Source organism: Montipora capricornis, chromosome 7 (assembly GCF_036669925.1).
Source record: "Montipora capricornis isolate CH-2021 chromosome 7, ASM3666992v2, whole genome shotgun sequence".
NCBI lineage: Eukaryota > Metazoa > Cnidaria > Anthozoa > Scleractinia > Acroporidae > Montipora > Montipora capricornis.
Window position 1 is genome coordinate 37,417,334 of NC_090889.1, and position 15,000 is coordinate 37,432,333.

The 15,000-nt window shown below is 40.2% G+C and overlaps 1 protein-coding gene across 1 annotated transcript in view; it reads left to right on the forward strand.

The window, feature by feature from the left end:
- Nucleotides 1–3,395: 3,395 nt before the first annotated feature.
- The window catches only part of LOC138057105 (probable ATP-dependent RNA helicase DDX20), a 22,011-nt gene continuing 10,406 nt past the window's right edge, over nucleotides 3,396–15,000 (forward strand). The window contains exons 1-6 of the mRNA XM_068903154.1: nucleotides 3,396–3,495; nucleotides 4,878–5,119; nucleotides 5,557–5,651; nucleotides 10,244–10,415; nucleotides 11,793–11,904; nucleotides 14,364–14,506. Of these exons, the coding sequence (XP_068759255.1) occupies nucleotides 4,930–5,119; nucleotides 5,557–5,651; nucleotides 10,244–10,415; nucleotides 11,793–11,904; nucleotides 14,364–14,506 (712 nt within the window). The 5' untranslated portion in view covers nucleotides 3,396–3,495; nucleotides 4,878–4,929. The remainder of the gene's footprint in view (nucleotides 3,496–4,877; nucleotides 5,120–5,556; nucleotides 5,652–10,243; nucleotides 10,416–11,792; nucleotides 11,905–14,363; nucleotides 14,507–15,000) is intronic.

Here is a 15,000-nt window from a genome sequence, read left to right on the forward strand (position 1 = left end):
AATTCAGGACTTCGTATTGAACGCGTGACCTCGCGATACCAGTGCGACACTCTAACCAACTGAGCTAAGAAGACACTGACGTTGGGAGCTGGTCATTTGTGAGTTCCAATGTTCCCGTGAGGAATGAACGAATTGATATATGACATGAATCATATACTGAACTGCGGATATGAAATCAAATTAAATAAAGCTATGATCCTTGCAGTTATGGACGCAATTTAAGCAATTGCGTAGAGAATCCTGAAGAATTTAGGAACATTAGAACCCACAAATGAGCGTCGCGTCGTTGAAGTCCTGAAATTTTCAGGCTTCTCTACGAAGTTGCTAAAATTTCGTCAATAACTGCGAAGATCATAGCTTAACTTGATTTCATATCCGCAGTTTAGTATATGATTCATGTTATATATCATTTCTTTCATTAATTTACATCTCTTAAGCAAATCCCCCGCTGGGCTTGCTTCGCTCGCCAATTTTTTTTTCTTTTTCGCCACGTTCCTTTTTGCTCCATAACCCCAACGGTGGAGCCTGTAATAGGTCCGACGAAACTAGACCTACTGTAGATATATATATATATATATATGTATATCAAAAACGTCTCGCACTTCTTCGGCAGTGATGCTAAGTGGTTAATTAGACACCACGTATGAGATTCTTCAACTGCTTTGTCTATTTGAGCTACTGCTGAATCCACGTTCTCTCCAACACATGAAATAGTTGTGTCATCGGCGTACATGAAGAGCTCTCCCAATTTTGCTGATGATGGAAGATCGTTAGTGAAAAGCATAAATAAAGTTGGTCCCAAAACGGAGATTTGTGGAATACCGCAGTAAACTGAAAGGATCCCCGATTTGGTTCCGTTAACAACTGTGAATTGGTGTCTGTCACTCACGGGGTGTTTACATGAGACCGGGACGAACACAGACCGGCCTATGAACTTGTACCGGTACGAAATTTTTGCAGCCTTTTACTTGAAACCGGAACGACATGTTTGGTGCCTGGTTTCGGGACGGGATTTTTGTAATAAATGTATGGCTGACCCAAAGGCATACAGGCTTGATTTTTCTAGACCCGGTCATACATGTCCAATACACCGACATAATGAGATTGTAATGAGATTCCTGGTACGTCACAATAGACATCACAAAGTGTCACAAAGTGTCCCGCACTTTATGTCTCTCAAAACTGTTACTACTTTTTTAAGGATTAAGGTTGGGGGACACTTTGTGATGTCTATTGTGAAGTGCTATGAATCTCATTATGTCGGTGTATTGGACAACCCTCGTTAAAGCAGCCGAGACGAAGTCAGACCGGTCTGAGTTCATGTAAACGCAAAAGAGGAAATGTGTGGAGGCTGATACGAACTCACGCCGGTCCGTCTGAGTTCGTCCCGGTCTCATGTAATTACCCCTAGGACAACTTTTTAACCAAGTTAGAAATGAATCATAAATTCCAAAGGTCTGCTGTAATTTAGTTACAAGAATGTCGTGGCTAACACAGTCAAAAGCTTTTTTCGAAATCGATAAAAGCCACTGCAACAACTTTATCCTCATCCATGCCACTGCCCGTCTCCAAGTTTCGGTAAAGTGTACGAAGAGTAATTTAGTCCTATACCCGGAGCGATACGCCCACTGTCTGTTGGAGACTAAATTGTTTTCGTTAAAGACATTTTGTACTATGTTATCATTTGCCTCTGATTCAAGTATTTCACTCGGGATGCCGAGGAGGGATACAGGTCGATAGTTTGCCGGGTCCAATTCATCGTCCTTCTTGTATATAGGTGTGACTCTAGCTATCTACCAATCTGAAAACACTCTACCGCTGTCAATACTATGATGGAAAAGATCTTAGTGCTGGTGGAATCGCCTTGCCTGCAAGTTTTGGGACCTTGGGATGAATGTTACAGGCCCCATAGACTTCTTAACCTGGAATTCCCTGACTTTCATTTCACTGCGTTTTCAGAGAGACGGAGAACTCAAACAGTTGGAGTATTTCTCCAATTGCCAGACCGTTTGGGACTGGGTGGGCAGTGACTGGAGGCAGTAATAGATAGCATTTTCAGCTTTTTTCAAGGATAGCAGCAAAATACGAGTTCAGAGAGGTTGCCATTTCCTTATCTTGTAGCGCTTGTGTGTCGTCGCTCCGTCTCATTGGACCAATGCTCACAGTCTCTTTCTCAGGGCCTTTCACCACCCACTCGCGGCGGTGAAAAGCCCTGGGAACGAGGTTGCAATGTTCGGACCTATGCTCGATTATCAGCTCGTGTGCCGTTGGAAGTCCATAATTGACTTCCGATAGCGAATCATGGATGATCGCGCTTAGTGTTGCAGCTGAAAAATCTGAGGGAGAAATAAATTTCCAAGGAAACGTGAGAGTATTACCGTAATTATTTTTCCATCCGCGCTTTTTGGATGTGAGATTGGTTGTAGCCAACCTGGCGCTAGGCGCCTCGTTGCGTTGTACCACCTTATGTTATCCCATTGTTCGCTCATGGAAAAATTGTTAATATATATTAGGTTTTACATTCAATAGAATCGATTTTAAAGAAGTCGTTGTCGTTACAGTCAATAATAGATGTCAAATTAAATCTTAAATTGCGTTTTCCATGTTCGGTGTTTGTATGCTTACAAGAGTATGCTTACAAGACTGTTTTTATGGGTCTATTTTTAGAATACCCGTTCCCGCGAAAATACGTTGTCATGTCCCTAAAAAACATTACAGAAGCAGTGACGTTTGACATGGCTTCTCCTGATTGGTTAAATTGGCGACCCTTTGTATGTTTTTGCGCGTTCAGTCATTGAGTCAGTGAGCATCCGTCGCCGGTCGCCGGTGCGTTAACTGTATCTAAAAATAAGTCTATTTGTGACTGTGCTGGGGCAAGACCGCAAATTGATAAATAAGCACTCTTCTCTAATTCACTCTTGATGCTAATCAATGTCTTCAATCGTTCGCTCTCCTCAGTTATTAATCTCTCTTCCCACAATTTTATAGTTGTGAAGAATCTTGCGCAAAATCAAGAATCAATTCATATCATATCAGGGACCTCGTGAAGCTTATCAAAGAACGTACTAATGTATAAGTACTGATTTATAAGTACTGATAACTTCGAAGGCCACCAAGAGACCAAGAAAGCAAACACGTAACCTGCGATCAGGCTCTATTTTAGTTTCGCGTGCTACGTAATGTGGAGCGACGACATAAGAGAACATATGGGCGAAGCTAAAAATGTGCCTGATCGCAGGTTAGCAAACACGTGAACGTTATTTTCGTGAAAACCACCTTGCTTTTTTGTCACGAAACAATAGTAACGCAAGCTTAACTTGGGTAAGGTACAAATTAGCGAAATGGAACAGACTTTGATGGGTGACCTGTGACTTGGAACGAGAGGACCTGGGAACGAAACAAATCAAGATGGCGGCTTCTTGTTCGCTACAACTTTGCAGTCTATCATGAGAGGGGCCGTGCGTGATGTAAACGTTTGTTGCGACAAATTTTCAGGTAAGTAAATTTTATTTTGATAAATGAGCAGTAATTTTACAATCTCGAAGTTTTGACTTGTATGTATTAGCTGCAACCGTTCACATTAACATTTTGACTATGATTCCCACAGTCTGCACGGGGTGCATTGGGCCATTTCATTTAAGCCTAATATACGCTCCGGGGTTACTCCCCCGGGTATGGTTTTTTTAGCGGGAATAGGGAAAAAGGTGAAAGATCAAGCAAACTGGATTTCCAAGCCCCTCAATTTGGGGTGGGGGTGTATAAAAAATGGAATGGCCCATTAGCAATTTGACTTGAATGATGGTGAAAAATGAGGACATACATGTAATGGTGCAATTATAGCAATTTCCACTAAGTAACAGGAATGGTGGTTTACAGCTAGCTTGTTGCTTGGCAATGAGCGAAGGTACAACTGAAAGTTTATATCAGAGTCATAGGCAGGATTGGAACCTATCATTTTACATCACCATCGGTCGAAGCTGTATGCATTGCTCTTGAAAGCTACAAGGTGTTATGGAGGTTGTAGACTGGAATCCTTTCCTTGGTCTCCTCTTTTTCAGTTGTCTTAAAGTTGCCGGTTACCAAACTCCTAGAGTTTATCATCTTTCTCAAGGGTGCATTACACCTCCTGCACCTACGTGGACATGTATCTATACATGTAGTTTCTTTTATAGTTATATTTGAGACATTGTCGAGCTTACAGACCAGTGGAACACTTGGCCTGATGAAGAGCCATGATGATATTTTTAACCTTACATGTTGCTAATGGTTACTCCATGGCCAAGCACCTTGTACTGACTATTTTCTTTTTTTAGTTTCATTTGTTGTAAAAATAATTAATTATATCGGTACTAATGAAGATTGTTGTTGTTGTTTGTATTGTGTCGTAAGCTACCTGGCTGCCCAAGAGTTCTTGTACTGTAACTTACTGAGATTTTCTTAATATTTTTGCTGAGTCTTACCTTCAAGCGCTGATGTGCCAAACTGCATTTTTACTTTCATCAATCAAATTTCTAAACATACAATGGAGCCGGGAAGGTTGACTCCACCTCCGGAAAGTGAATTTGAGTTTTTTTCTTTAAGTTCACAGCTTGAATACCATTGTGATATATTTTTTATATAGAGGTTTTTCAGTAAAAAGAGTCTGTTAAGTGTTTTATTTTTACTGCGAGCCTGTTGTCTTCAATGACTTGTTTTAGACTTCTATTAATTATTAGATAAAGTGTATTGATAAAACATTAATATTATTTTACTTTGCTAAGAATGACAAGGTCTGTGCCATTGGGAGACCTATCTTCTTGTGCATTTAATTCCCAAACACTAGCATAATTTATTTCCTGCAAGGAAGTCCTGAGAATTTTCTGCTCTTTTTGCTACAGTTAACCTGCTTCTATTTCTTACTGGCCTTGTACCTCTCAGTCCTATATTAAGATGCCAAGAGTTCACACAGCTCACAAGTTCACTGAACGACAGCGTACTGGCGATGTGTTAACAGAGGAACTTGTGGATTTCAAGTCTCTGTTGCTTTCTGCTGACGTTTTGAAGGGCCTAAGCTCCTCTGGGTTTGAGAGACCTTCACCAATTCAACTCAAAGCCATTCCATTAGGAAGATGTGGTTTAGGTAGGTCAGAGCAATCTTTGGTGCATTTTACCCTTTCATGAAAAGCTGAACACTGGATATTGCGCCGCATGGTGCAATTCCTGTCATTGTCACAGTTAAGATACTTAACAAAAGGTCAATTAAAATCATGCAGGAGTGTGTCAAGCCACTGTACATGCAGATCTTTTGACATTGCACACAACACAATTCCTGTCGTGCGATGTGAACTGTGTCTCACGCAAGGGTGGTAACTTACTTTTGAGCGGTACTGTACGCTGTTAGCTGGCTACAGTTGGCAAAAATCATCAGGTTTATGCATTTTCTTTCCCAAGTACATGTATACATATACATGTACAACAATGTATACCCACATTGTCATTGACAGTGAAGTGTCGTTAATTAATACAAGTACGTGTAGCTGTCATTAGCGTCCTGAGATGTTCTTGTTTTTGACATAGACCTCATTGCTCAAGCCAAATCTGGCACAGGAAAAACTTGTGTCTTTAGTGTGATTGCTCTGGAGAGTCTTTTACTGAACAGCGACACTACCCAGGTAATAACAAAATTAATCTACATGTAAGACTAAGCATGCTCTGGACTATAAAATTGGACATGAGTAGACAGAAACAGTATATCCAGGATTAGTATCACCCAACTAGCGGACTTAATGCAATTCCTGCATTTTGATTGGCTACGCTACTAGAGGACTGTTCGTAATACTCCTCGAGTAGCAAAAAGCGTGACGCTTTCTTTTGTTTTATTGCCAAATATATATTTCTTCAACTTGCATTTGCCAACTTTGTTATTGCCTTTTGTGTCCGACTAGTTGGGTGATACTAAAACAATTACATGACTTGTAGACGCTTCGACCTCAAGGGCCATGGGTCAATAGCCCATTCGGCTTCACCTCATGGACTACGGGTCTAATTGTTAATTAACGTTAATTCGATGCATGCGGATTGCAGTAAGCATCACCAATTGTGCCCTTGCTCTGGTCCCCAGCTTCAATATCTCTCTTGGCTCGCAATACAGATAATTAACAACATCATCCCCCAAATGGAGCTCCTCAAGTATTAACATAAATAGCTGCATTTACGCTATTTAAGCTAAAAATAACGCTTACTTTTACCCCTACCTTATTTTTGGAAATAATTACCGTATACATGTATTAATAGACTTAAAGGACTCTTTCACTTTGTGATGGGTACCAAAATTTGGTGTGCATTTAAGAACGGTGCCTACTAATTGAAAGGTATTTTTGCCCGGTTTATCATTATGCAAATCCAAAAAGAGAATTGGGGGTAACCATGCATTTTTCAAGGATAATTGATGGATAATAATTATTTGTAACAAGCTTTAAAATACAAATTATGTGTGGCGTTCTTTCTCAAAAATGCATGGATACCCCCAATTTTCTTTTTGGATACCAAGAGTAATTACAAAGATCTACTTTCTCCGGGTAGTTTCAAACCGCACAAAAATATCACTGTATTGGTAAGCATCACTGATAGGAAAACCGAGTATCTCGAGATGCGCAGAACATAATTATGCGCATTAACAATAGTACATGTAGGCACCGTCCTTAATAGACCTTTTTGGCTTGTACATTTTGTTTTCCCAATACAGATCATGTGATAATACTCAGGAGGCTTGGTCCTTTGTTTTGTTCATTAAAAAGAGTACATGCAGGCATATTCAAGCTTGCATGCCCTCATTTTAATGAACAAAACAAAAGACCAATTGAAACCTCCTGAGTATTATCACATGATCTGTATTGGGAAAACAAAATGTACAAGCCGAAAAGGTCTATTGGAGCCAAACAAGTATAAATGTCAAATAGCAATTCTGCACAAAACTAAATTTGTCCTTCACTTCGGTGGAAAGGGTAAATTTTATCAGCTGAGTGCATGAAAAATGTACTCTCTGCTAAAATGTCATTTTATCAAGGTACTCTGTCTCCCATTGAATTGTCCAATTTTGACACACTCTCCTTGGCTTTCTCCAAAATGTTGCTCTGACATTAAGTCCAATTTGTTACATTTTTGTTGAATGTGATCAGATGGCCTTAATCTTAGCTGCAGTAAATGTCTAGAACTGCATTTCTGTAGCATTGACAAATGCTTCTTGGTTTTTGTTACGTCCACCTTTAGGGTATTTTAAAATACTCGTCTGAAACTTGTCCGACTCTTGCTTAAAACATAAATGCATGAAAGGGATTTTTTTTCCTTTTTTTTTTGGTTTCATCCTACAATTGTACATTAAATTTTTTAATGTTTTGATGAAATTACACATTTATAAAGGTTAAAATGTCCCACTCAAAGAAAAATAAGTTTATTGCCTGTCAATATTCTGTTAAAATTACTCAACCTTCCACAATTGACGAAACAGAGAAGTAACACAATCATCTTTACTTCAACAATGTCAAATAATGGCTTTTTTAATAAACTTCAATTTACAGCATCTGCTTTAAACCCAAAAAAAGTTGGATGTAAGGTTCTTAGAGTTTTGAATGTTACTATTTCTTGAAAAACAAAGTTTTATGACTCCCATTGACTATGATGCATCAATATGCCAGGAAGAAAATCATAAACCTATGAAATATTACAACTAGTTCAGCAACCAACTCATAAGTTTATTAAAACCAGCTAGCTAATGAAAGTTTTATTTTACGAAATTATGAGATGATTTGTTTTACGAAATGAAAAAAAATAATTAAATTTCAGAGATAAAGCATATTAAAATAGCAATTATCGACCAGTCTCTTTTTCATTTTTCTTACTGGGCTACTTTGTTTACAATACTTGTTGTTTTTCCTCATATGCTCATTTTATCATCTCTGAAAGATCCATGGGAATTGACAATCAAACATTTTTAGAAGATCTGAAGTGTTAGGTGATGCCAAGTCTCAATAAAGGGTCAATGCAAATGACTACCTGTGCTTATCTGTCTTTAAATAACACTGGATGTGAAAACTGTTCACTACAGCGTAACAAGTTTTCAAAACAAAATTTAAGTTTCATCTTAAAAGAGGTTTTATCAAAATGGGCTATTTTTCCTGGCAGGAGCGTTAACAAATGTTCAATTCAGGCAAAAAAAGGAAAATGCAAAAACGCGCTTTGTCATTTATACTTGTTGCCAATCCTGGGCATAAGTACTTAAGTACTGTAGAGGGGATAGGACTAATGTTCAAAGAGATCTGATAGCATTGCTACATCATTCTGTTCATTGTATTTTGATCAAAAGGTTGCCTTAACTAGACTAGTTGCTTTGCTGTACCAACCTGGCCTGGGTTGCTGGAAGCATGGTTAGCATTAACCAGTGTTAAATACATGTTCCATCATGGAAACCTACAGCTTTTGATACCTCTTAACCAAAAGTTAGCGCTACACATACACATACAGTTGTACACTGTAAGCAGGCTTTGAGCAACCAGGTCCTGATGGCTACAAATTTAGTTGCCTGACTTGGTATCTAGAGCGTTAAACTGTTGTGAATAAGAATAAGAACTTTATTTACACACATGTCACCTAGGAGCTAAAAGCTCGTTTAAACATGAACGTGGAACTAATTACAAATAATAAGCTAATAAGAACCTATGATAAATGATAAAAATATTGTTAAACTATGTGATATCTAATTTGTATATGTATAATATCTAATTTGTGATCAAATGTGCATCAAAATTAAAATTCAAAGAATTAAAATAATTTATATGTATGCTATGGAATAGCACACCTATGTGTCTGACCCAGCCACCCAGATCCGTGACAATTTGGCAAAGTTAAAGCCGTGCCATACACAAAAGCAACGCGCGCCTAAAGGCGGCCAAGTCTGGACACTCCATAACTCTAGTGGGTAAACGGTTCCAAAGCTTAGTAGTTAAATATGACCATGACTTATGCATGTATTCTAAATTGAAAGATGGCAGCATGAGGCATGTGCTCTCCCCCCTCAGATTGTAGTAGTACCGGTAGTAGGCCTCCTTCGGTCGAAGTCGACCATGGAAACTGTGCCCTATCACTGTCAGTTCGTAGTGCTTCGCTCTAAACAATGCCGCCTGTGGCTTATGAGGCCAATGTGGGAATGGCAGTCCTTGCCGCATGAGGTTCACAGATGTAAGTAGATGCGGCGGGGTCAGTTGTTGTTTTCTCTTTTCGCCTGGTCCTTCTTTCGATGGCTTCGTTGGTGATCTTCTCTTCACCTTCTTTCAGTTGCTTATGGAGGAGGCAGCGCCAGCTGCTGCGGTCATCTGCAACGTCTTCCCAACTCTCGGGGTCGATTTCCAAGGCTTTCATATCTAGTTTGCACACGTCCTTGTACCGCAGCTGTGAGCGGCCACGGGGTAGTTTGCCAACGGCAAGTTCTCCATAGAGGATGTCCTTAGGTATTCTACCATCCTCCACGCGGTGCACATGGCCAATCCAGCGCATTCTGCGCTGCCTGAGTCGTGTGTACATGGTGGGGAGACCGGCGCGGTCCAGGACCTCAGTGTTGGGCACCTTGTCTTTCCAGCTGATGCCGAGGATGCGGCAGACGCTTCGCAGGTGGAAACTATTTAGCTTCACTCTTGCTTGCTATAGCTTGTCCATGCCTCGCTCCCGTATAGGAGGGCGCTGACAACGCAGGCATTATATACAGCCATCTTGGTTTTGGTAGTCAGCTTGGGGTTCCTCAGATTGTAATTCACATTAAAATGTTAAAAAAATCTCTAAGATATTCCGGCCCCTGGCCTCTTAAACATTTATAAAATGACTAGTGCCTAATGAATAGAATGACTAATGAATAGTGCATGGGTTAATAATCAACCTGGTCATACCCTAGGGGTCACCCTGCTTTTGTAATCATGATTTCTCAAGGACAAGTAACTGTTGTTCAAAGCTTAATTAGGGCTAATCCTGAACTACTGTACATATCACCATGTTGCAGCCACAAGTAATACAGTCATTTCTATGATAGCTGACTTTAATCATGACAAATAACGTTTTGAACAACCCAGCCTTGGTCTTTTGTATAAGGATGATGTGAAGCAATTAGACCCAAATTTTTTCACACCAGGAGATCAAAGCCACACACAGCGTTTGCAGCAGTTTACAGGACACACTGTGCTGACCCTGTAAAATGTTAATTACATTGTGGTCACTCCAGGTTCTCATTTTGGCCCCGACAAGAGAGATTGCAGCTCAGATCAAAGATGTCATATCAGCAATTGGGTCACAGATGAACAACCTTGTTTGCCATGTATTTATTGGAGGGCTACCTGTTGAAGACAACAAGAAAGTGTTAAAGAAGCCATGTCATATTGCTGTGGGAACACCAGGTAATTCTTTTATTTTTCTGGTAAGTTACCCCAAACTGAGGAAGACTTTTCTAGCAAAAGTAAGGTACATGTAAAGGCTCTGTTACGAGACTAGGAAGGCCCATCAGGCCGGCGCTTATCTCCGGTTTTTGTAGCATGAAGCGACTAAGAATATTTCTACTTCCCCCCTGGATGGGATGCTAGTCCATTGCTGGGTAAATTACCCCCCAGCATTTTCACCGGTACCCATTTATACATGCATCGTAAGAACCTGCAAACTCAACCATCATAAGAATGCCAAGTCTAAGAATAAATGCAGGACACAATCATTGTTGAGGTGAGTTCTCTGACTGACTCTGCTCTCTCTATTAAAGATAAAGTATTGAAAACTTGTCCCAACATTGGGAATGAAAAGGCTACATGTAAATCAGGAGCCATTCAATGGACAGAGATTGTTAATCCTTTAACCCATTGAATTCGTTCTGGGAGTGGTGTGAGATGATTTTGCTCGTCAACTGTGGGCGCCCTGGGTTACCTGAGAAGTCAGTGGGTTATCCAGTAAACAACTCCCGCCATCAATGCCAAAAGGCATTCCTCCTTTGGTGATGGATGGCAGGGACAGCACATTGGTGAGGTCATTCGCCTCCAGCTAATGTGCGCTGGGTTCAATTCCTAGACTTGGTGCCACGTGTGGGTTGAGTTTGTTGGTTCACAGTCACCATGTTGGTACCCCTAAACAAGGAAATGGCAGCCATGTTGATGTCTGACCCAATCGTCCAGGAGTTGAACTCTATTATTATGTAAGCATAAAAATTTTCCTTTTGTCTTCGTTGAAAAACATGGCTGTTGATCGTACGTGAGGGAAAACCAATCATAATTCTGCCAGTCTGAGAGAGGTTTTTCTCCAGGTACTTGGGTTTCCCATCTCCAGAAAAACCAATTTATCATAAAATTATTGATGTTAATTTAATTTGATTTGATTTAATTGAAGTGTTCCCAATTAGTGCTCTAGATCTAATCCATTGACACTTGAATAGAGTATTAAAGTATGTTGCAGTAGCACCAGTAGTAGTAGTGGTAGTAGGTTACCAGACTAAAATTTTGCTGTCACTAGTTGAATTCAAAGGGCTAATATCTCAGCCACTAGGATATTGCTGAGGCAGTTTGACGGAAATTAGGCTTTACCTTTTTGTTACATTTAATGTAACAAAAAGGTCCAGGCTTTATTTAATAGGAGTCAAACTCATGACCATGACATGTGGTTCTGCATCACTGGTCTACCACCAATTTCATTCATCTTGAAGGTTTTTGTAAGATACAGTATGGTGCCAATTTTTTCACTTGAGAATAATTTATTGTCTTGTTCATTGTACAATTTCTACTTTTTTTTTTTTTTAGGTAGAATTAAGTTTCTGATCGAAAATGGTTTCCTGAAGACTGATTCCATGCGACTTTTTATTTTGGATGAAGCAGACAAGCTGCTTGAAGATAACTTTCAGGAGCAAATCAAGTGAGTTTACGTGTAACTGTCAGTGGTTCATACATGTACATTGTACGATTATTGGTCCATGCATTTTCTTTTTCAGGGGTAATTTATTTAGGGACAGGGATGGCACATTGGTAAGATCCCTTGTCTTGGCTCCCACCAATATGGTCCGGATTCAATTACCAGAATTGGCATCACACGCGTGTTGATTTTGTTGGTTGTCCACTCTGCCAAAATCCTAGTGATGAATGAAGATTTTGTTCGGTTGCATTTTAATGCATAAAGTCAGTCCATTTCATTCATTCTACCAATAATTTGTATGTGAAAACAATACAGCTGTATATGCTCGTCTTGATTTAAAATGCCTACCAGGGAAATCTAGAGAAAACTGTTTTTTTCCGTAAACCCACACACCACCCATTTTGCCATAAAGGTCTGCACAAGGAAGATTGCTTGCGAGGGCTGAATGTCTGCCATCGTCCGTAATATTTCAAAGACCAAGTGCATGTAGCAAGAATATGACCATGATGGCATTTTAAAGGTCAAAGGCTACCGGTTTATGTGTACCCGAAGACTTTTTTTTTTTTGCATAACTCAGTGCAAGCCAGATACTGCCTTCTCCTAACACTTCAGGGGGACAGCAATTCAGTCACATTCAAGGAGTTACAGAACCTATCAAATGCTACAGGCATATTTTCGCTAATTATGTAAGGGTGCTGAACTGATGGAACAGCAAGCTGACCCAATCTGCTCTATCTCATGCAATGACTTTGATCATAAGTACTTGTACTTCAGGCAGGTTAATGCGTGACGCACATGCACCTCACGATTATTATTATTATTTTCTTAACCAGTCATAATTGCTTCGTGGCGTTGTCATAGCCATAGCGGCCTTAAATTTAACTTTAAATAAATTGTTTCTAAAAATCCCTCCCTCTGACCACTCGTTGAATTTGATCCTGGTAGTCCCTGGTTCAACTTCCTAGCTGCACCTGTAAATACATGTAGCCAACTGGTTTGCCTCCGGCCAGTTGGGATTCTTAACAATTGTTGTTGTTGTTCTGTTCTGTTGTTTTGTGTTTCATTGGCCCAGAAAAGCCCTATGGGGAGCGGTCAATTAAGTAGGTATTGTATTGTATTGTATTGTATAGTATCAGAAACCCATAAGGGTTGAAACGTGTAAGTTACCCCAAACTGAGGAAGACTTTTCTAGCAAAAGTAAGGTACATGTAAAGGCTCTGTTACGAGACTAGGAAGGCCCATCAGGCCGGCGCTTATCTCCGGTTTTTGTAGCATGAAGCGACTAAGAATATTTCTACTTCCCCCCTGGATGGGATGCTAGTCCATTGCTGGGTAAATTACCCCCCAGCATTTTCACCGGTACCCATTTATACATGCATCGTAAGAACCTGCAAACTCCACCCATTTTGCCATAAAGGTCTGCACAAGGAAGATTGCTTGCGAGGGCTGAATGTCTGCCATCGTCCGTAATATTTCAAAGACCAAGTGCATGTAGCAAGAATATGACCATGATGGCATTTTAAAGGTCAAAGGCTACCGGTTTATGTGTACCCGAAGACTTTTTTTTTTTTGCATAACTCAGTGCAAGCCAGATACTGCCTTCTCCTAACACTTCAGGGGGACAGCAATTCAGTCACATTCAAGGAGTTACAGAACCTATCAAATGCTACAGGCATATTTTCGCTAATTATGTAAGGGTGCTGAACTGATGGAACAGCAAGCTGACCCAATCTGCTCTATCTCATGCAATGACTTTGATCATAAGTACTTGTACTTCAGGCAGGTTAATGCGTGACGCACATGCACCTCACGATTATTATTATTATTTTCTTAACCAGTCATAATTGCTTCGTGGCGTTGTCATAGCCATAGCGGCCTTAAATTTAACTTTAAATAAATTGTTTCTAAAAATCCCTCCCTCTGACCACTCGTTGAATTTGATCCTGGTAGTCCCTGGTTCAACTTCCTAGCTGCACCTGTAAATACATGTAGCCAACTGGTTTGCCTCCGGCCAGTTGGGATTCTTAACAATTGTTGTTGTTGTTCTGTTCTGTTGTTTTGTGTTTCATTGGCCCAGAAAAGCCCTATGGGGAGCGGTCAATTAAGTAGTATTGTATTGTATTGTATTGTATAGTATCCAGAAACCCATAAGGGTTGAAACGTGTAACACGCGTTCACAGCTTCCGAATATTCAGTGCGAACTGATTGGTTGAATGTTTCATTGCTAAGTACCATATTTGGAAACCCCTCGCTCTTGTTGTTCCAAATATGGTACTTAGCAAATTGAATGTTCAGAAGCTTGTTTCCCAGCACACAAGGGACCGTTACACGTTTCAACCCTTATGGGTTTCTGATTGTATTGTATTGTATTGTATTGTGAGTGCAACCTGGTTGCAGTGTGAACGCTAACATCAATTGCTAACTTACAATACAGGACTTTCAATGTGTATCTTTCTTCTCAGTTGGATTTTCTCATCCCTGCCGTCAAACAAGCAAATGATGGCATTCTCTGCTACCTACCCAGAGTACCTTGCAGAACACTTAACACTGTACATGAGGGAGCCAACCTTTATCAGGCTTAATGCAACTGACCCCACCCTACAGGGTGAGTCAACATATGTATTATAGTACTTAATATTTTTGGTGGTTCTCTACTCTGCATCGAGGGTTTTTCTCCAGGTTCTCGGATTTTCCTCCCTCAGCAAAAACCAGCATGCAGCTGATTCCAGCTGGCTGTAAGCCGTGCTCCAAGGTCATACATGGACCGTACAGTGGCTGGCAGAGGCGCCATAGTATGCTTTCGGTTCAATCTTGTTGAGATGGCTTCTTGCTCTACTTTGCGATGACCTTGCTACTAGTTTGCGACAAGCAAGAGTTATTACTTATCACTTACACCCAATTACATTTTTCATTTTCCTAGAATGGGCCATGGCAATTTCAGTGACTTGCCAAGGGCAAACTCTCCATCCCATGAATTTCTTGGGGTTTCTGACACAGTAGAACTTACCCTTTGATAGTTAACTCTCTCTTGAAGTTTAGAATGTAGACTGACCTTCATTGTACATTGTAACTACATTGTATAAAGTTATGCGCATATTA